The sequence below is a fragment of the Solanum verrucosum genome, unplaced genomic scaffold (genome assembly GCF_900185275.1).
Source record: "Solanum verrucosum unplaced genomic scaffold, falcon-dt-bn FXZP01000108.1, whole genome shotgun sequence".
Taxonomy (NCBI): Eukaryota; Viridiplantae; Streptophyta; class Magnoliopsida; order Solanales; family Solanaceae; genus Solanum; species Solanum verrucosum.
In genome coordinates, this window is record NW_026020274.1 from 1 (window position 1) to 22,507 (window position 22,507).

Here is a 22,507-nt window from a genome sequence, read left to right on the forward strand (position 1 = left end):
TCTATTGAAACAAAGGCAAAATAGAAACTATTTCTCACCAAATATTACACTAATTTTTGAAACCCCTCATCATTCGTCATTGTTTCAGGCATCTAAATTATGCATCATGTATAGATATTTCAGACGAATCAAACAAAAGATGTAATCATACATTATTTCCTCTGTTATAATGTGGAATTGCTTTTCTATTCCCCTGCATTAGCTACATCTTTCATGGAAGATATGCAAACAAGTTTGCAATGGGAGATATATTGATAAATTCAGACTTGACTAAGCTTAAAATATGAAGCACACATTTCCAGGTTATAAGGTATTTTATAAACATGAGGCAATGGATGCAAGTTATATGCAATGTACTATACAAATCTGATATATAAATGTTGTATTATTGGCTTTGTTCAGTAAAGCAATTTTATTGAGATTACACAAGTGTAGGATTCACTCACAAATTGTCAAACTACTGTTACATGGGACCATATTTATAATATATGTATAATGTTCAAAAAGTTACTAATTAGCAAGGATTTGTTTCTCCATCTGATAATTGAGTAGGTGGTTCTTCGTTCTTGTTTGCTTCAATTATATCAACTCTGGTTGTCAAGAAGCTAGGTTGATTTGTTTCTCCATCTGATAATTGAATAGGTGGTTCTTCGTCCTTGTTTGCTTCAATTATATCGGCTGATCTCGTTGTTGACAAGAAGCTAGGTTGATTGGTTGAAGATAGAAGTTGTGCCCACATCATGTCCGTAATGTCAACCTTGTTTTGTTTCTCAGTGATTCTATCAAAGGGTATGTAAGCATGTGTGTTGTTGACAGGACCAACCATAAAGCCTGTGTACCCAGCCATTGCTCCATGTACCGCGCTTTGAGCAAGAAGAGTGCAATACACATTGTCAGATGCATTACTTGCAATAGCCCGAATCATGTATGTCGGATCTATATATTTAAGATTGATCATCATCTTCTTTTCTTTCGAAAAATGCTCCTTTATCTTTTTCGATATCCATAAACCAACATCAACTTGCTCATCATCTTGTCCAGCACCTTCAGCTACAACTATAACCATGTGTCCATTCTCTTTCAGCCTTTGTTCTATGTACTCAAACACTCCACCACGTCCTTCAAGATAGTAATCAGATTCTGGAATCAAACAACAATCAACATCTCGACTAGCAAGACTAGCATACATCGCTATGAAACCACTATTCCGTCCCATTAACTTCACAACCCCAATTCCATTCTCAAAACTGGTAGCTTCAACATGAGCAGCATTAATAGCACGTTGAGCTTCCTCAACCGCGGAATCAAAACCAAAAGACTTGTCAATAACTGGTATATCATTATCGATTGTCTTGGGGATTCCAACAACTACAACATTCAAACCACGCCTTGTAATTTCCTCAAATAACACCGATGCTCCTTTCTGTGTTCCATCTCCTCCAATTATATAAACCTGATTGATACCCCGGTCCTGAATGCTATCAACTATTTTCTTCGTAACATGACCTCCTCGAGATGACCCAAGAATCGTTCCACCACGTTTATGGATATCATTCACAACCTTAGGTGTCAAAGGAATCGTGTTTTTGGAATAGAAACCTCGATATCCTCCATCTATCCCCATCACTCTTGTTACACCATACATAGAGTATAGGCCACATACTAATTCCCTGATAACTGTATTGAGACCAGGGCATAAACCTCCACATGTTACAATACATGCATTAACATCATCCGGCTTAAAATAAACGTTTTGGGAAGGACCAGCTCGACGAAAATGTATCCCTCTTGAACTATTCTTGCGGACAACAATGTTTTGAGCAACTGTATCATCTTTATCGACAAAATACTGATTAACGACTGAATAGGAAGGATTTTTCTTCAATGGATTAGGATACGTAGGAAGACTAGGAATATAATCAGACAAATGAGGAACGTCTTCAAGAACATAACCATTGTCACCCATCACAATCTTCTTTTTCAAATTATGCACTGCAACACTATCAACCAATGATCCCATAATTCAATTTGAAGGAAAATATTTTGTTTATAAACTCAAAAACTCTAATTTCACTATAAGAAACTAGGTGACAAAGCATGCCTATTTATAATACTAATAAACCAAATTAAGGTAGGATTAGAAAACGTATTCCAATATGAAAACAAATTACCAAATAATAAATCCTAAATAAACTAGAATTCCTAGTCTAACTTTGAATTATTATTTTCAACATCCATTATGGTAAGTTACCTAATGTTTTTTTATGCACGGTAGAATGGCATATAAGTGCATATTTTCCATGTCGTCACCTAAAGAATTTTGTTGCAAAAAAAAAATCTCATCTATCCTATTCATGTAGGGATTCAATTCGTCAAAAATTATACTTATATAATATTCTTTTAGAATTCCTTGATATAAGAGAATTACATATTCAAACCCCAAGTATATTTTTTTGTATTTATTAAATATCGTTCATAATTTATTTTTTTTATTGCGCTACTATCTAGTTAGGGTCACTATCTATGTCCATCAAATTTGTTTTTTTATCGACCATTTGTTAGAATAGAAACAAATAAGTCTATTTAGCATGTAGCCAATCTCATGTATAAAGACAATGATCTACTCTATGAGTTGTCAAAAGCAACCATATAAACTTGAAGCTGTAGTACATCACTAAAACTTGTAAACAATTAGGAGAGGCTGTTGTTAGTTGGTTTAACAACTAGGAAAACAATTTTTCAGATTATTTTTTTTCAACTTTTTTATATTTAGTGAGTCAAAATATTTTTACCAGAAAAAAATAAGTTTCTTAGAAATTAAAATAATACTCTCTTCATTTCAAAATAATTGAATTATTGGGGTGTTTCACACCCTTTAAGAAAACAAGATTAGGACATAAATTAGACATTACTTTCCATTTCTTTACTGATTATTATCAAATTAATCTTTAGAATAATTAATTTTCAAAGCAATTAAAGTTTCTTGAACTCATCACATAGAAAATCCAAATGAAGAGTAAAAATGAAAGAATATTTTAAAAGTAATTTTGAAGATTGAACAATTAAGTTAATTTGACATATGAAAAATATCTAAACAATTCAATTCTTTTGAAACCGGGGAGTAACTTCCTAATGAGAAAAAAAACACGTTCCTTAAATGACTTTAATTTCCATGTTGATTATCTCCCTCCATTCCCAACACCCCAACCTCCCACCCCTACCCCTAGCACCTCCAAAACTAGTCCAATTTCTATTTTTATCGGTCTTTCACTTGATATTTGATATTTGTATTAGAGCTTGATTATATATATTTGAACCCCACGCATTGCAAGACCTATTTTGGAGGCAACGCAATGTTCTTGAGAAAATTATATACTTGCCAAAAATAATAATACTAATAATAAGAAGAAAATCACTTAATATTTTCTTTTTAAAAAAAAAGATATATTCAAAGGCATTCTTCTTCATACCAAATACACTCTAAAAGGCAAACACTTTCTAAAGACCTGCCTAAGCAATCATAATTTATATTATTTTACACTAGAATATGCAGAATTTTTTAGTTTATTGGTAAAGTTCCAAAAAACACAAAATAGAATATAGAAAAAGGAAAAACCATAAGGAAAGCTAATTAGATGTTATTTATATGATGTATATCAAGTGGTTATAATAAGATTGCCCTAGCTAGGCATAATAATGACAGAAAATACAAGTAGTAATAATCAAAGTCACTTGGACCCTTTTGAAAATGTAGAGAAACATCAAACATAGACAATTAAAAGATTCCCCATTACATAATTATATGTCAACTTCCCATGGTCATCATTTTTCCACATTCATTCATATCTTTTGAAGAAGAATATGGATGATACTGGTTCTAACAAAAAGAAAGGCTAATTAATATTCCCTCCGTTTTATTTTAATAGCAATTTTAACTCTTTTCACGTTCATTAAAAAAATATTAATATTTTCACACGATTTTTTAAAAAAAAAATCAATATTATGATGACAATATGTTTTCCAACATGCATTTTCTGATAGAAGAGGCTTATGTTTATAATAGTGGAGTAGAATCATCCAATTTTATTTTATTTTTATGGTTTTTCATTTGGTGTCTGAAATCTTCATTGGAGAGCCGACTTAATTCGGATCACACACTACATAACCTATTCAGGGGTGATACTTCCAACAAATTTTTCTTCATACTCATGGCTTGAAATCGAAATCTCTGTTGAAAAGTGAAACAATTCCACCTCTGCATCATGCTATTATTTTATTTTGTGTTGTTTATGCTTTTTGTGAAAATAATAGAAGTCTTATCAGTAAGTTTGAAAACTGAACACTACTATGGTCAACATTTCTCCTCTTTAAATAGGGAAATTTAAATGATTGTTATTGCATTTGCCTTCTCTCTCCACATGCTACCACTAAAGTTTTCAAAGACAATTGAGGAGAAATTTTGGGCCGGGCTTTCACTTATAAAAGTTACAAGTAATAATGTGATGGGGTTCAAATTTGGTTTGATTGCAATTCCTTCTCTTTTTTCCCCTTTTCACTCTGGTTTTCATTTTTAGAAATGGCACAGGAAAAATACATTAATCATTGAAGAAAAGTACAATGCCACAAGATATCGAAAACATGATTAAAAAATCTTAAATGTAAAAATACATGTAAACAACAATATATCCATCATTAGATTCTAAAGTTTTGGTAGTGTTTACCTATAAAACGATATAATTGAATTTATAGACACAATTTAAGAATATATGAATTTAAATTACCTAAATATGTGGTTTGTATATTGTAACTTGTACAATTAAATAATAATAATAATAATAATAATAATAATATATATATATATATATAACACAAAGAAATAACAAACATGAAATTGACATGAAATAATAAGTTATATAAATAGAATGAGCCTGAGTTCCTCACTAAGTCCACGAACTCACATTTACTTCAGTTATGTAACGATTGGTGGAGTTCTCAGGTTCTTCCATAACAATTGAACCCCCAACTTATCTCAAACTTGTCATATTTGGTCATAGTTTGGTGTTCGATCCTGTTTTTTTGAGTTAGACGAACTTCATTGATATGACACTGATTATGATTGTCTTGACTTTGGGTCTTTCATGGTCAGGTTTACCCTTACCACTCATGTTACGAATATATCATTTGATGTTATCCCAACTGCTTTTAACTTATTCTTCCTGTCACGTGTTGCTTCTTAATTTTCTGAAGTCTCAAGTCTAACTTTTACCCTAGATGAATAATCTCCCTACTTTTTGGATAGTAATGGAACTGAAAAGAGGAATTATATATCTTTTTCTCGGTGGAAAAGCATAGAATCACCCTAATACATTTTAAGTAATTGCATGGTTAAATACCTTGCTAGAAAAATCTATTTGAAATAAAAGTTGATTAATGAAAGAAATAAAGTGTAAGAGAATTTGAATGACAAAGTCATCCCAGATTGTGCTACCAATTAAGAAGAATTATTATATTTGGAGTTTTCGAAAAAAGACTCTAGTAGGTGTCCAGAACGATTTTGAGGACTGAAATGATTGTTCCTTCCGAAGGATGTTTCTTCTATAGAGAGACGTTAATTCAAATATTGTGTGATCACTGTAGTATATGTGGATGACCTATTAATTAATAACTATCAATAACAATGGATTGATGGAAGAGATCATAAATATACTTTATACAATAATTTCAAAGTATAAAACTTAGAAAAAGCTACTTGGGTATTTATTTATTTTTACCATAAAGATAAGCAAGTATATAATGAAATTGCAAAAAGAGGTCCATTCCATTGCCTTGTGTTTATTGACCTTAACCAACTCCAATTTCTATAAGAGAAACTTGAAAGAAGCCATGATGTTGATTATGTTTCACTAGTCATAAATCACGAAAATCATCCAAAAGACAAAAAGACAAATCAAAATGCCAAAACCAAAGATAAACAAAAATAAATAAATAATCAAATAGCATAAATACAATAACGTCCCTATACAAAATAAAAGAATGTGGGACTAATACAATAATATGTTGTCTTCTATTTGGGCCAAAAATGAAAAAATTGATAACAAAATTGTCCCGTCCCGTAATTGTTCTCAAAACGGAATATTGACTAGGTTTGGACTATCATATTTAATTGAAAATAAAAGAACCAACAAAGGACGTGGAACAGTGGATGAGACTAGTTATTTTTTAGTCAAAAATTTGAATTCGAGTATGAAAAAAATCCTGAATAGAAAGAATTTTCTCCTAAAAGGGGATCTTATATAATCCAAATTCGAATTAATCAAATTCCAATATGAATATTGAACCCGATTGAAAACCAAAAAGAAAACAAAAGAAACTATGGACCTACAAATATTAGGGGTCCTTTTTTAAGCTCACACTATCCTGTCACTTTCCCATGATTTCATTTTTGGATATTTGATGTAAATTCCCCACAAACCAAATATCTTTCTTTTTCTCAACAAATTAATAAAGGTCACTTTCCAACTAAGTAGCAACGTTTTTATATTTGGGGAAAAATATTCTTTATCTTTTCTTTCTTGTTGGGGGGTAAGGTACACAAGAGTTTAGTTTAATTGCTAAAGATGTCTTTGTTGTATTTTAAAAAAAATGTAATTAGACCACTTAAAACTATTTAAAATTAACCACACGTGCAACCTTACTTTATTTTCATTTTTTTGGGTCAAAATTAATCTTACTTTAGTGTTTAAAAAATTTCTGAATTTGCACTTTTTCAGCAACCCACTTTGTATACAAAACAAAAGAGGTAATTATACAAGAATTGTATATATGTAGCATGCATTAAAAGAGGAAGTTTGTTTTCAAGGAATAGATAATGATGTCAAAGCAAAATAAGTACTAATAAATAAAAAGGGAAAGTGCTAAATAGTCAAAAAATTAAAAAAACTTTATTATTTTTTTTAATTTTAAAATAAATTGATTTTTTTTCCCATTTTTTAGTTAAAATGGCTTCAAAAGGAAAACTTCTTTATAATGCTCATTTAATGAGTAAACAATTTCCAATGTTTATAAATCACAACCACACTAAACTCAGTATAATTTCACGTGTAAAATTTGAATGTAAAAAAAATAGTGTGTGCATGAGTTTTATTTCTTTCTGATAAAAGTAAAAAACGTCAACATAATCATGTTGTTGGTGATGACTTTGGTGAACTCAAATTAAAAAACATTTTAAAACAGTTTTGAACAAATATAATTTTGAAGTAAAGAAACCATTTTACATAATTATGTTTTCCAGTTTGTTTAGGATAATTATTCCTTAATTTTACTGTATTTGCCATATTTGACTTAATCAAATAACGAATATATATGACTCGGAAAATGATTGTCGATAGATACGCTTTAATTTAGCCATGATGAAGATTTCTTGTTTCTTTATCATGAGATATTTATATACAACATATGTAATTAACAATCACACACACAAAAAAAATATGAATCCCAAAAAAAAAGAATAATTATGTGATTATAGAAAAATATGTAAAAGTCTTGTATAATTACACCACAAATTTATACCCATGTTTAAGATTATAAAGTCTTAAAATTTGTTTTTAAATTTTGTGTCCTATTAAATTATACTCTATATATATTAAAAATGAAGGGGATTAAATTATTTTGCTCTAAAAAAAAAAAAAAAACAAGTTAAACAAACACGAAAATTAAAGATAAGTTATATGTATTCTTTATTAACATAATGCTAGTGGGTATTAAGGAGAATGTTGAATACACCGATAAATTTATTGGTAAATTTTATATAGATATTTAATTACAATTTACTTTAAATGATCAACTCAATACATGATAAAATATTTTTTAGCTATTAGATATTTTCAATTCATATTTTATTTTTGTGCTTGACCTATTCCATAGATAGTTCATCATATTTTTACGTCCGTTCATTTAATTATACACATCAATATTAATTGAAACATAAATAATGTTTACTTTCCTAGCATCAGTTACTTTTTTTTTTCTTTTCGATAAGAGTCTATTAAAAACAACCTCCTTAACTCACAAAAATTGAAATAAGACATGTGTACATTCTATCATCTTTTAAATGTCACATGTAAAATTGAACTAAATATATTATTATTATTATTATTACTTAGTTTTGGTTAAGGGTTGTTGATATTAATGTATTTTGCCATTTATAAAAAAAGCAAGAACATATAAATTTCATTTTAGATTTTATGTTACTTTTTATTAATAATTTGAAATAAGTGTCAAAAGTTGACAGGAGTCAAAGATAGCGCGAAGCCGTTTTAGAGTTTTAAGGTTACGGGCAGACGGGCAAAGCACCGTTCGGGCAGCTTAACACGCCCAAAAAGAGAAGATAATAATTTCTCTCACTTACTTTTTTTTCTCTCTCTCTGCGCACACACAACTCAGTAGAGAGAGAAAGAGAAGCAGTACAAAAATGTGAAAAGTTGCAGCAGATAAAAAAAAAAAAGGGGGTTCATCAGAAGAAGGAGAAGAACTAAACTGAACTGAGAAATACAAAAAAGGGTTGTTCAGTGAAGAGTAAAAGGGGTAGCAAAATCTTGGAAAATAAGTGTAAAAATTTGATCTTTTTTTGTTGGGTTATGAGATGAGATCGATTCTTGGGTTTTGAGCTTTGTGGGTGTGTTTATCTTGGTTCATGGTAATGAGGGGTAGGGTTTTCTTGAATTTTTGGGTAAATGCTGGGTTTTTTGAGTTTGCTTTACTTGGATCTACGAGATTGTTTAGTCAGCTGGCTGCTTGATTTGTAAAAAAAACAACAGTATTTTGATGGTGAAGGTGATGGAGAAGGATGCTGTGGTGATGTCACTGGTAGTATGGCTAATCTTGGTTGTACATCATCTTAAGCTCATTTATGCTAATATGGAAGGTTTGTGGGACCATCATCCTCATTTAGTTAATTTTTAGGTCTATATTTGTTGTTCTATTTTGTGAGATGAGTTTCAAATGTCGAAACTTTTCGTACTAGAAATTAAATATTTGCTGAAAGTGAAATGAGTATGTGCGAAATTGGATTTTGAATTTGACTAATGTGTGAGTTGTTGAATTTTCCCAAAAGGGTAAGCAAGATGTGCAGTGAGCTCCCTGCATTGTTACGGTGGCAAGCAGTTTAGTTTTAATGTCAGTTATATGTTAAAGTTTTTAGTTATCATTGCCATTCAACCTTAGTGCATTATGTTTCCTATACAAGCTTGAATAATTTGATGTGATTTAATTTGGTTGTTGCCAAAATCTTGATAAACTGTTTTATTCAGTGAATAGATTAAATTTTTATGTGCATTTTGGTGGATTAAATATCGTCTATGTTTTCCTAAATGGATATACGAACAGGTGATGCATTGCATAGTCTACGCGTCAATTTACAAGATCCTAACAATGTGCTACAGAGCTGGGACCCTACCCTTGTTAATCCTTGCACATGGTTTCATGTTACCTGCAACAATGACAACAGTGTTATAAGAGTGTAAGAATCTGTTGTCTGGTTTACCTCCGTTTTAATGGATTTGCAATTCCACTCTCTTGTGGTGGTGGGCAAATCTAATTGCAGTTTGTGCTTCCATAACACTTGTTATATGATCAACCTTTCCAGTGATTTAGGAAATGCAGCTTTATCTGGTCTGTTAGTCCCACAGCTTGGCCTTCTGAAGAATTTGCAGTACTTGTAAGTCTCATTTCATGAACTATGTTTGGAATTATTTTACGAATTTAGACTTGGAAAACTGGCATTAAGTGTATTGGTTTTTCCAGATGTTGAAGATTTTTCATATTACCTCTAGAATTTGCTGCATGGAAATACCATAGATGGCTTGCATATTAACTTTCGCATAAAACAAAGCCGTTGTAAGTGCAAAATCGAGCAGAGAACACTTTCTCCTCTCCATCTCTTGTTTCACTTGGTGTTGTAGTCAATTGCATAGTTGTTAATGTGTTCCCTGAACAACACAAATTTGAATGTATACTTTATAAAAAAAGATTTAAATTTGTGTTTCACAATACATACTAGTAAATTAAGAAACTCGGATACTTGGATGAGACTAGCAGTGAATTAACTTATGTGGCAAAGTAGTGTCTGTAATTGCTTGTGAAAACATTGTAGTTGAACTTAAATTTCTGTCATACACTCCCCTATCAAAAGTTAAGCATAGATTCTAAATATCATTACTAATGCCAGTACCCTAAGCACTCTTTATTCTTTTGGTTTCCCACCCGGTGTCCGGTACCCACATTGGAGCCTGACTAAATCCGGATTCGCGCCGGGAAGTCCCACATTGAGGGGTAAAGCGCTGCTCCCTAACAAAGGTGACTTTGTACCCAAGAGGGCTTGAACCCGAGACCTCTTGGTTAATGATGAAGGAGTACTTACCACTCTACCACAACCCTTGTTGGTACCCTAAGCACTCTTAATTTGGAATAACAAACTTCCAACTCATATCAAATCCTTTATTCCCTCTTTCCTTGTCCCAGGTAGCGTCTAATCATGATTTAGGATGATGGAATAGGATAAAGCAAACAAGAGAAACAAGTCCATTGTAAAAGTAAAGCAAAATCTAGATTTAGAAAGAGGAAATATGGCTTGAGGGTAGGTTGATATCTTGGAGGAGAAGATCTGAAGTTTTGTGGTCATATAACAGATGCTATTCTGGTTTTCACCAAGAGTTTGAATCATGATTCAATTAAGCATAGATTTTGTACATGTGTTAAGCTTAGTTTGGAGTTTGATAATATACCGTTCACTTAAATTGTCAACATGCTATAGGCATATTCTGTCTCAAGCTGGCTTTCAAGTTCTTATTGTAACCCATGCTCTTTTGAAGATGCAACTGTATGGAAGTTCACAGAGACAGTAAGTGCATGTGCACCTGGTGAAGCTGGGCATTACATGATGTATACTGATGCATCAGACAATGTTTTAATGATGGGCATAATTATTACCTAGTGACTGCTTCATTCTGCTCACACATTCATATATTCCTATGGATGCCTAGATTTGCTGGAGGCTTGTGTAGTATGTGTGCTAAGTATTTTCCAAGTGTATGCAAGTGACAATCACATCAAGAATGAAACAATATAAAAAGAACATCAAGAATGCTGATGGAATTTAACGATCACTGGGCATACACACAGTTTAGATGAAGTTCGAAATAAACATAATGACAGACGTTAATTTTTTATTGATGAGCTATAAAGATTGTATAAAATGTTTGACGAGCTGATCCTTTGCAGCACATGGGATGACAGGTTTTTATCTAGCAAAATGCTTGTAACCAAATATAAGAAAATTCCTCCATGACATATACATCGGTAACTAGTTATAATTGGTAGCTTGGAACTCCCAGACCTTTCTCATTTGTTGACATTTAACTGTAGCTTGATGCCAGTTTTGATGAATGTGTGAACTTTGCTTCATTATCTTTGTTGTCCCATTATCCTAGGGATGTCATTGGTGTGATATATGGAATTGATTCATTCTCTGGTTTTCTTGTCACAGGGAGCTTTACAGTAATAACATAAGTGGTCTAATACCGAGTGATCTTGGGAATTTGACTAATTTGGTCAGCTTGGATCTCTACTTGAACAACTTCGTCGGTCCCATCCCAGATTCCTTGGGGAAGCTGTCGAAATTGAGATTCCTGTATGTATTTTTATTCTATATTAGATTTATGTGGATATTGTGATGCCAAATGTGTATGTCATCAACCAAGATGGACCTGCTTTTGCTGGCATGTTGAGAAAGGAAAGGAAGCCTGAATTCTTTTCTAGGTTTCTCATAAGATTACCTCTATTAGTATTAGGTTTCACACTAAGTTTTGATGGTAGAAGGTATTTGAGGACTTTATGGGTCTGATATCATTAATAAAACAGATCTTACATATAAGTCTTTTTATTTTCTCCCTTTGTTCTAATCCTTATATAAAGGAAAAGAATAGAAGCCTATGCTTTGTCTGATATTTGGGCCTGATATTGTAAAATTAAGCAGAGTTTAGTAATTGGTGTTTTATTTTTCTCCCATTGTTGGGATCCTTTTCTAGAAGAGAAAAGAAGTTTAGAATCCCATGCTTCATCTTGCATTTTTCACTGCCGAAGTTTCTCTTGCTTAATGCTCCACAAACTTCTTTCTTTTGGCTTGACTGTCTAAGAAGTGTACCAAATAGGTTCTATTATGCAGACTCAGCATGAAGCCTCATTAACTGCATCTTGGGACTTACTATAGAACTATTGCAGTACTGCCAATGTTGACTGACATGATTTAGTCCAAAAAATGTTTCAAGTTTCTGTTTGTCAGGGGGAAATGTTTTGAGGCTGTTTATTGTTGTTCTGAACTGACAACTTCATTTCCAGCTGAAGTGCCGGTTCTGGCTTGAAGTTCGAATATGTTTTACATCCACATATAAATAATTTATTAAGATGATTCTACTTGTCAATAAATAAATAAATTAAGATGATTCAATTAGTAACCTTTTCTTCTGTTTTATTCTCCAATTATTACTTATACCAAAAGTGAAGCTCATTCCTGTACACCTTTGATTTTTTTGCAAGGATAGTCGGCTCAACAATAATAGCTTGACTGGTAACATCCCTATGTCACTGACTAATATCTCATCACTACAAGTGTTGTAAGTACACTAGTTATTTTGTGACTTAACTTAGATAATTCTTTCTGTCTTCCATATCTTTTCATTTCATTTCCTTTTCCTTCTAGTGCATATACAGATATACTCATACTCAATTCTTGTCTCATCTGTGTATAGGGATCTGTCAAACAACCGTCTCTCAGGTGTTGTTCCAGATAATGGTTCCTTTTCTCTATTCACGCCTATCAGGTATATTTCATTTAAGGTGGTGCACCATCAAACTGGCTGGTGGTTTTAGTATGCTGCTATTTGCTAATATATTTTGCTTGAATTTACAGTTTTGCGAATAATTTAGATCTTTGCGGGCCTGTAACTGGACGCCCATGTCCGGGATCTCCTCCATTCTCCCCTCCGCCTCCATTTGTTCCACCACCACCAATTTCTGCTCCAGGTGGTTCTCTAAATTGGTGTGGATAAGTTGTTTTCCCTTTTTTTTTTTGCTTGTTTGAGTTTGGTGATTTTTGTTGGTCCATCCATCTTGCGTCTCTTAGTTTTTCCTAACCTAAGTGAGAATTTGTGCTATAGAAGTACTGACAAGAAAGGGGCAGAAGAGGAAAGCACATCTTAGCTAGTCAGGCATTTTGGTTAAGTAGTTCTTATGGGAAACTGGTATGCACGAGACTACATTTAGTCTCTAAGCATTCTGGTCTTTATACAAATTTAATTCAGCATTGTGGAGATCTTTTCTTTGGTCCCCTTGTAAATTACTCCCTCTGTCCCTATTTACTTGTCCATATTTCCTTTTTTAGTTGTCCCTATTTAGTTGTCCATTTTGACAAATCAAGAAAGGACAACAAATTTTTTCCTATTATACCCTTATTTACACTTCTTGAAAATTGTAAAAGTGTATGTTGTTTCCCTCCAATTTATTTCACTTTAATTCAAATAAGTGGTTGTAATTTTGAATTGAAAAGTTGTCATAAGGGTAAAATTGTAACTTCACTGTGCTAATCATTGTTGCCTTAATCTGTGTGCCATTTCTAAAGTGGACAACTAAAAAGGGACGGAGGGAGTATTATCTGTGGTATTTGAAGTCGAGTATGTCTGAATGAAATTAATCATATTTAAGTCAGAACTTGTGAAGATTTTCTTTGCTTTTAAAAACTATCCTGGAAATTAGATCTGAATGATAGATACATTTTTGTGTTCTTTCTTCTTGAAGTGATTTAAATAATGAAGGGCCAAAATTGTGTTAAATATAGTCTGGATCATATGAAGGAAATTAATCAAATTTATGGGAACTTCAGGAGGAAATGGTGCAACTGGAGCAATTGCTGGAGGTGTAGCTGCTGGTGCTGCTCTACTATTTGCTGCTCCTGCCATTGCATTTGCCTGGTGGCGCCGTAGAAAGCCACAAGAATATTTCTTTGATGTACCAGGTTAGCAGTATTCACAATACCCAACCATATGTCCATAACTCCTACTTACTCCCTCGCGTGTTTGTGGTTTCTCTTGCATGTTTATTTTTTGGCTCCATAATTACCGTTTTTGCTTTAACTTATTGCAGCTGAAGAAGATCCTGAAGTTCACTTAGGTCAACTGAAAAGGTTCTCCCTCCGAGAGCTACAAGTTGCGACCGACAGTTTTAGCAATAAAAATATTCTGGGTCGGGGTGGATTTGGTAAGGTATACAAAGGACGCTTAGCAGATGGATCGTTGGTGGCTGTTAAGCGGCTTAAGGAGGAGCGTACTCCTGGAGGGGAGTTACAATTTCAAACAGAAGTTGAGATGATTAGCATGGCAGTGCATAGGAATCTTCTACGATTGCGTGGTTTCTGTATGACTCCAACTGAAAGACTGCTTGTCTACCCCTACATGGCAAATGGAAGTGTTGCATCATGCCTGAGAGGTGACGCCTTCTGAAATCTATCACTCCGTAACATATTTGGATGTTCTCACCTTTAATTTAGAGGGTATTATTACATAATGCAAGAACATCTTTCGCTGGTTAACATTCTATCTGGCATACATGCTCTTTATAATAAAACATATTCTTGTATGTTATTCCTGTAACTTGGTAAAGGTAGAAATATAATTTATTTTGTATTCTCTTGACAAAATAATTTATTTTATCAGAACGACCGCCTTCTGAACCGCCACTTGATTGGCCAACGCGAAAGCGCATTGCTTTGGGGTCTGCCAGGGGATTATCGTATTTGCATGATCATTGTGACCCTAAGATTATCCATCGTGATGTGAAGGCTGCAAATATATTGCTAGATGAAGAATTTGAGGCTGTTGTTGGAGACTTTGGTTTGGCTAAACTTATGGACTACAAGGATACACATGTTACAACTGCTGTGCGTGGTACAATTGGGCATATAGCTCCAGAATACCTGTCCACAGGGAAGTCTTCAGAAAAGACTGATGTTTTTGGGTATGGGATCATGCTTCTGGAGCTAATCACCGGCCAACGTGCTTTTGATCTTGCTCGGCTTGCAAATGATGACGATGTCATGTTGCTTGACTGGGTATGTTGTCATGCCTGCTTTATATGTAACATGACACGAGTACCATAATGTGCTCATTTTTTAATCTGTACATCACAACACTAGCTGATTAATAAGTGTTTCTGCCTTTAGCAGGAATCTTTACGTCTATGTCTAAACTTGTTGAGGTTCTTGTTTCAGGTGAAAGGACTCCTCAAAGAGAAGAAATTGGAAATGCTGGTTGACCCTGATCTTCAGAACAAGTATGTGGAGGCTGAGGTGGAGCAACTGATCCAAGTAGCATTGCTTTGTACACAAAGCAACCCAATGGATCGGCCTAAGATGTCGGAAGTGGTGAGAATGCTTGAAGGTGATGGTTTGGCTGAAAGATGGGATGAGTGGCAGAAGGTAGAAGTTCTCCGGCAGGAAGTGGAACTTGCACCACATCCTGGTTCTGATTGGCTTGTTGACTCAACAGAGAATTTACACGCAGTTGAATTATCGGGTCCAAGGTGACCGACCTCGTACTACCCCAAGTAAAGAAAATCAAATCATTAGGAACTCTTTATTTTTGTTGACCTTGTGAAAGTTTTTCTTTGTGAAATTTAATGAAAATCTCCAGTTGTAAGCCCATGAAGTGTGTCTGTTACATTGTGCATACAAATTTGTACTGACAGGAAATTCCAAATCCATTCCCTGACAAGTTGGCACATAGGCGTAGTAGTTAAGTGCTTTAAAATTGTCCAACACAGTAAACTACTGTCAAGCAGACTCTTGTTTTCAGTGACATTGAAAATGCTATCAATTTGACAAGGTTATTTACAAGATTTTGGATTCTCTTAAGGTTTTTATCATAATCTCGTGCTACAAGATAATGGCAAATATTTCATCAATAGGCCACTTGCAGAGTTTGTTTTGCCACTCTATGCCCAAATTTTGGGCTCTTTCTGACAATTCAGATTAGTACCAGACGCTCTGATATAAGTACAAGATCTGCGCAGTGATACTTTCGATCATTTCTGTCATTATTTTTTACTCCAAAGAAAATTTCTTATTTGCAAATTTTTTGAACTGCATACTCTTCAACATACAAGGATCCATCGAATGTACTACAGACCAAAGGGCAATAGAATAAACAGAAGAATCTCAAAACTCACAATCAACAAACAAACCAGAGCCTGCAGAAGGTAGAGAAATACACTTCACTTATCATGGCTGGACCTGATATTATCTTTGAATGACTGTGAACGAGAACCAGGATTAGAGCCATTTGTTGCATTAAACAGGTTTGGATATGAATAATATGTTTCATCGTCCATGGAAGGCAATCTCTGTGGTTGGTGAAGACCCTGACCAGGATGCTGAATATGGGAGATGGGAGACTCAACACCCACTGTTGAATCATCGTATGAAGGAATATTCGACACCTGATGTTCCAATGGACTGCCATGAAGTGGGCTGGGGATACCATCAGAGTTTGACGATTGGCGTTGGAGGTCTAAGTGAGGCTTTTCTAGGATGTGAGATTCTTGTTTCTCAGCATAAAAGGGGTTCTCACTGGGGCTTACAGGCACCTCTTCGCTCCTTTTCCTGGTCAGCTCGCTGATTCTAACCTGAGCAAGGCTAGCTGCTGAGCGAGCAGCAGCAGCTGCACGTTCGGCTGAATCAGCAGCTGCTTGGGCAGCAGCCAATACATCTTGCAAATCTACATCAGTCTCAACTTTGGTCTTTGTAGTAGAGGGTGGTTGAGTACTTTGGGTTGTGGTTCTTTCTGTTGAGGAGAATGGAGGTGATTTTGGCGGGGGAACCATGAATGGCAAAAACTGTTTCTCTTCTTCCGGTGAAGATAAACTATCAGCTGATCCAAAATCTTTTGAAACTACCTTCTCTTGCAAAAGTTCATCTCGCTCCACATCTTGTTTGTGAGATTTGAGCTCACCGTCTTCAGAAGGCTTAGCTACCTCCTCATCGGAGTCAGATAGTGCAGAGGCTGGGAAAGGAAGCATTTCAGGGGCAGAAACTCCACCGGTGCTATGTCGTAGTGGCTGCTTAGGGACTTCTGGAAAATCTAAGTCAAAATCAGCCTCAGATTCCGTTTGTTTATCAAAGACTTGATCTGATGCAGAGTGCTGCACCTCATCCAACCTTTCTTTGGGAAGTGGCACCTTAGCCCCACTGACAAATTGTGTGGGCCCATTCTGCAAAGCAAAGCGAAGAAATCATGATGATTGAAAAGAGGACAAAATCAAAGCCAGTACAGACTGAAATATACCAGCAAGTCCTCATGTGACTTCAACAGCTCAGTTTCAGAAGCACTTGGATCCCAATCTAGCTGATGCTCCTCCGCAATTTCCTTTAGCAGCTTCATTTTCACATCAGGAGCAGGAGCTCGAATAGACAGCAACTCTATCAACTGTCAGAGACAAGAAAAAAGAGAGAAAAATCAGAAACAAGAAACAGTTCCTCTTTCTCGTTTAGCTATGGCATAAAGGAGAACTAAGGTAACCTGGCGATTGACTCCGCATTCTGGCATGAGCTCTGTAGCAGCAGCAATGAATTCCTTCCCATATTTACCAGCAAACATCATCTGAACCTGCAGCAATTCCGGAAGATCTGCACATCTTGGTGCAGCAAAACAAACACTTGAAATAGCTTCTTTCAGATCTAGAGGGCATTCCCTGGACATTATAGAGTTTGGGGGTTCAGCTCTTTCCAATTATTCAAGTTAAGAAAATTATCAACAAAATTCAACTAGAAGTCTAGAATATTAAGACTTGGAAAGAAAACCTCCACATTGCAGGACAGTCAAGTTCAAGAGTATCAGTTTGCTTTAAAACAAATATCGAAGATGAAGCGCTTTGGGTCCATCTTGGAACTAGAGATCCACATTTATGGTCTCATGTAGATGATCAAATTATTTTAAGGTTTCACACTGCCATAACACAAGCAAGAATGTATTGTTCATTCTATGCCCTAGATACTTCTCGGTCATATAAGCAGAAAGTTAAACGTAGTTAATCCTTGTTTGGCTAAAATTGACTTTATGCAAAAGGATCAAACATGCTGTTGCTCGGATACATGCACATACTTCCATTTAATCGACCTACAACCTAGACATTTCAAAGTTGGTAACTTTTTTTCAGAATACATGAAATTTAGCAAATTAAAGGACTGTGATTCATTAATTGAACTAGAGTTGCTCCATGAAAAAGTATCCATATCTAGTGCAGATAATTCTCGCAAAACAACAGCTAGGGTGGAGTATAGTAGATCTGAAAGTTTGGTATTGAAGGAGATATGGAACTAAATGTTAACAGCAGCATAGACAGCAAAGGCCAGAGGCAAGCAAGGAAGACAGAGAGGAACATTTGGGACCCGTTTGGCCATAGATTTCCCAAGTAATATTTGGGGGGAAATTTGGCAAATAGTGTTTGTCCATACAATTTGCCATTATTTGGCAAATATCCCAAATTCCCAAATACTAGTTTTTTCTAGTATTTGAGCCAAATCTCATTATTTGGGATCTTTTAAAAATTGAAATTTTATACCAAACTTTTATCCTTTACAAAAACTCCCTCTATAGTAGTTGTTTGCGTTGTATTACATAATTTTTTACGTGAACACCAAAGTAGTGATGAAATATTCAGTGAATATGAAAGTGATGAACAATCGGTCCAGGGTACCAAAGTCATGTGCTTTGTCTACTTCACGATGTATAGAATGATGCTTGTTGCACTCACTCAGTGGCAAATTTATAGCCAAAAAATAGGGCATCCGCACCCGTGGTTTCTTCGTAAAATTAGATACTTTATATATATATTTTCTAAATTTGTATAATATCATATTCTTGCACCCGTACTACGAACAGTCTAAATGGTCCACATGATTAAATATTGAGCTTTTGACCTTGAGGATTAAGGATTAATTTCCACTTCAATAGATTTTTACTTGGTGCACCCCTGTTCGAAAAATCCTAAATTCGCCTCTGCACTCACTCCACACACCACATTGCTCCAGTTTCATGGACACTACTTGTTATTCGTTGCAACAAAGATCCAACTGACTTGTAATACAAACTTATGGTTAGTTTTGATAGTTTTTAAAACTTATGAGTATAAATCATATTTTTTCTAAAAAAGTGAAATATGTTTCCAAAATACTATGGCCAAACACATGGTGAAATTTCACCCAAATAATATTTGCCAAAAATATTTGGAAATCTATGGCCAAACGCTAGCTTGGTATCCTATACTATTTTTATTAGGAAAAAAAATGGCAAAGAACCCCCCCCCCCCCCCCCCACCCCCGACTTGTAGCTTTTTAGTTAGTGAGCACCTAAACTATCACTCGTATTAAATACCCCTGGAATTTGTTTTTTCAACCGTAGCGTACACCTACGACGTTTAGATCCCTCAACCGTGTATACATGCACGTGACACGGTGAAAATATGACAAATGTGGATGTCCATGTAGATAAATAATGCCTCCACCCTCTCTAATATTTACCCTTTTTCAAAAGCTTTTTATATAAACCCCCAATTCACACAAATCAACCCTAATTACCCGATCTTCTCTTTCACACAAATACTCTCTAAATAATCAAATCCTAAGAAGTTTAACAATCAGAGTAAAGGGTAGATTTTGAACATTTCTGGCTCTGCTATTTGAATGTTTTCTCCTCAAATAGTAGTCCATTTGGGTGAAGCTTTTTATTTGAGTGGATTTTTCTCCGATCTTGTCTGAAACTCTTATCAAGTAAGTGATCATCCATTCTTAAAATGTATTTTTGTTTGTTTTACCTTGAATAGCCTTGGTCAGTTACAATCCAATTACGTCCGGGGTAGTCATATGACCATGAAATTCTCACAATCGGAGGACACCCACATGCACAAACAAGCATCCTATTATAATTCATGGATTCATCAATTGCAACTTTAGAAAGATGGAGGAGAGATAAATTATAGGCAAAGAAAGAAAATGATGGCAAAGATAGGTATTTCAGAAAATTGAAAGTGATGGAGAAGAAGGGTTTAGGGAGAATAAATAGGAAGAGAATGAAGAGAGATGCTGTGCAAAAAAGGAAAAAAATAAAGAGAAACAAGAATTTTTAATGTTTTTCACCATTGAAGTAATATGATGCGGCAAAAAATTTACTCCCTCACGCGCCTAGCTGAGCTTGTTGTCAGTTTCTATGCCAGGTGGACGTTGTAGGTGTATGCGACGGTTGAAAAAACAAGTTCCGGGGGTATTTCATATGAGTGATAGTTTAGGTATTCGCTGAATAAAAAGCTAAAAGGTCGGGGGGTCTCTAGCATTTCTGCCTTTTTATTATTATTAAACTGGTGTATGCGACGGTTAAAAAACAAGTTCCACGGATATTTCATATGAGTGATAGTTTAGGTATTCACTAAATAAAAAGCTACAAGATCGGGAGGTCTCTAGCATTTCTGCCTTTTTATAATTATTAAACCTCATTCAGCTGACTATCCTAGTCTATATCAGGTGTAACCCAGTTTATTGACTTATTGCAGCTAGAGTAAAGTTAAATGGAGCTATTGTTTTAGAGCACAATACAGCTATAAAGATACACATGACCAGCATAACTACACAAGATGACAATATACTTTACTTGTGAAAACAGAAGAAGAAAAATAAGCTAAAAGGCAATACTACAAGTAGGCCAACCTTACAGCTGGGATTTACATCTGCCAATGGTGTCAAAAAAATCATATAACCACGAAAACCAAAAAATTGCTGTTCTATAGGCACTTCGCCAAAACATCATAGGTGATCATCTAATGCATCATAAAGGAACCCTTTTATATTCTTTGCCATTCGCCCCATACATTCCTTATCCTAAGAGCAACTAAAAGCATATTCAGTTGCTCATCAATAAACTGAAGAACCATCTTAGGATACTGTAAATGTTCACACCATATAGAATATCAAGAACATTAACACAACAGATAACTCATTACCTTTGCGCTTCAATAATTGGAAGACGAACCGATATAAGCTCACAGAATAGCTCAACAATCTCCTGCGCTGCCATCATTTTCTCTTCTCTTATGATATGCTCTACCTAAACAAGCAAACATCACAGTCAAGCTCATTACTCTGTAAAACCATCTATCAAAATACATAATAACCTTTCAGTATTCAAATGCGAAGAACACACAGCCTAGCACAAATTATATCAGCATGAATTGATGAATTTAAGCAAAATAAGATTCAGTTTATACCCGAATTCGAGCAGTAGCTTCCTGACCAGTCTCTAGTAGCTTAGCTATTTCTTTCCTCATCTGCTTCAGCTGAAACTCCCTACGATTCCTCAGTAGTTTGATCCGAGGAATTGTCAATTTCAACATGGTTTTACTGCAAATTGATAGGTACCATCAGCAAATTTCCATATAAAAAAGACATCATTTTTCTCTCAATTTTTCTCAAAAAATTGAAAAATTCAAAACCCCATGCTTTCAACAATACAAAATTTCAAATCTGCATCATAAGAACCCTTAACTAAAAAGACCCAAATCATAAAATCTGACAAGAACCTTTAAAAAAAGACAGGAAAGTGGGAAATTGAGGATTACCATTTGGCAGCTTTGAAACCTTTGCTGAAGAAAGAATCCATTATAGACTTGATTCAGATCTTCAATATCCGTGTACCCTTTAAAATTCTTGCAACAAAACCTTATGAATTATCACTTACCTAAAACCACAAAATAATTAATCAAACTTGGTAGTATTTCAGATTAAAGCAAAGAATACCTTTTTATTTTTCAAAAAAAGAAAAGAAAAAGAGATCAAAGATCAAAACTGATGACGAAGTAGTAAAGAAAATATGTGTTTTTGTGGAAAGCAAAGAAAGTGAACCTGCTCCGCTATGCATATAAAGACAAATGGAACGCGGACAAAGCTTTCAATGTCTACGACAACAAGCAGCTTCCTTAAGCTCTAAGCATTATTGGATTTCAACTTTCAACGAGTATTATTTTTGGGATTAAAATTAGGTATAACTTCTCAATTTTACAACTGTTTAAAGTACAACTCTAGAAGATGAATTTGGGTCGGATTTGGCCCAATTTCTGGCCATGGAAGAAGTTTTTTTTTTGTTTTTTTTATCTAGTATAATAAATTACGTATAATTTTTATAGATAAAAGCAAAATTGAGTAATTTGATAACCAAATTACTACAAATTAAAATGATCATTCGACATTCCAACTCCCATATTTGGTAAATGAGATTTGACGTTAACAAAGAAGACGTTTGGTCAGAAATAATGTATTGCATTTTCCAATAAAACAAAAACTAATTACTACTACACCGGAAGTAGTTGACGTACTTTTAGGCTTAGAGCAAGCACTATTCGTACCTTTGTAGCTCTTGTT

General features: G+C 34.4%; 3 protein-coding genes across 3 annotated transcripts; 1 reads left to right on the top strand and 2 right to left on the bottom strand.

Moving 5' to 3' along the window:
* Nucleotides 1-506: 506 nt before the first annotated feature.
* LOC125834038 (ATP-dependent 6-phosphofructokinase 6-like) lies at nucleotides 507-2,020 on the bottom strand. Its single transcript, XM_049513216.1, has one exon. It carries the CDS (start codon nucleotides 2,018-2,020, stop codon nucleotides 515-517), a length of 1,506 nt encoding a protein of 501 aa, XP_049369173.1. The 3' UTR covers nucleotides 507-514.
* Nucleotides 2,021-8,400: 6,380 nt separating this feature from the next.
* LOC125834059 (somatic embryogenesis receptor kinase 1) lies at nucleotides 8,401-15,748 on the top strand. Its single transcript, XM_049513229.1, has 11 exons — nucleotides 8,401-8,923; nucleotides 9,385-9,517; nucleotides 9,644-9,715; nucleotides 11,543-11,686; nucleotides 12,597-12,668; nucleotides 12,804-12,875; nucleotides 12,965-13,077; nucleotides 13,934-14,065; nucleotides 14,194-14,535; nucleotides 14,763-15,157; nucleotides 15,317-15,748. Exons 1-11 carry the CDS (start codon nucleotides 8,824-8,826, stop codon nucleotides 15,629-15,631), a joined length of 1,890 nt encoding a protein of 629 aa, XP_049369186.1. The 5' UTR covers nucleotides 8,401-8,823; the 3' UTR covers nucleotides 15,632-15,748.
* Nucleotides 15,749-16,118: 370 nt separating this feature from the next.
* Nucleotides 16,119-22,154, bottom strand: LOC125834061 (uncharacterized). The gene is made up of 7 exons (XM_049513231.1): nucleotides 21,992-22,154; nucleotides 21,709-21,827; nucleotides 21,358-21,490; nucleotides 21,094-21,197; nucleotides 17,622-17,793; nucleotides 17,388-17,528; nucleotides 16,119-17,313 (listed from the first exon to the last, which is right to left on the bottom strand). Exons 2-7 carry the CDS (start codon nucleotides 21,747-21,749, stop codon nucleotides 16,318-16,320), a joined length of 1,587 nt encoding a protein of 528 aa, XP_049369188.1. The 5' UTR covers nucleotides 21,750-21,827; nucleotides 21,992-22,154; the 3' UTR covers nucleotides 16,119-16,317.
* Nucleotides 22,155-22,507: the final 353 nt, after the last annotated feature.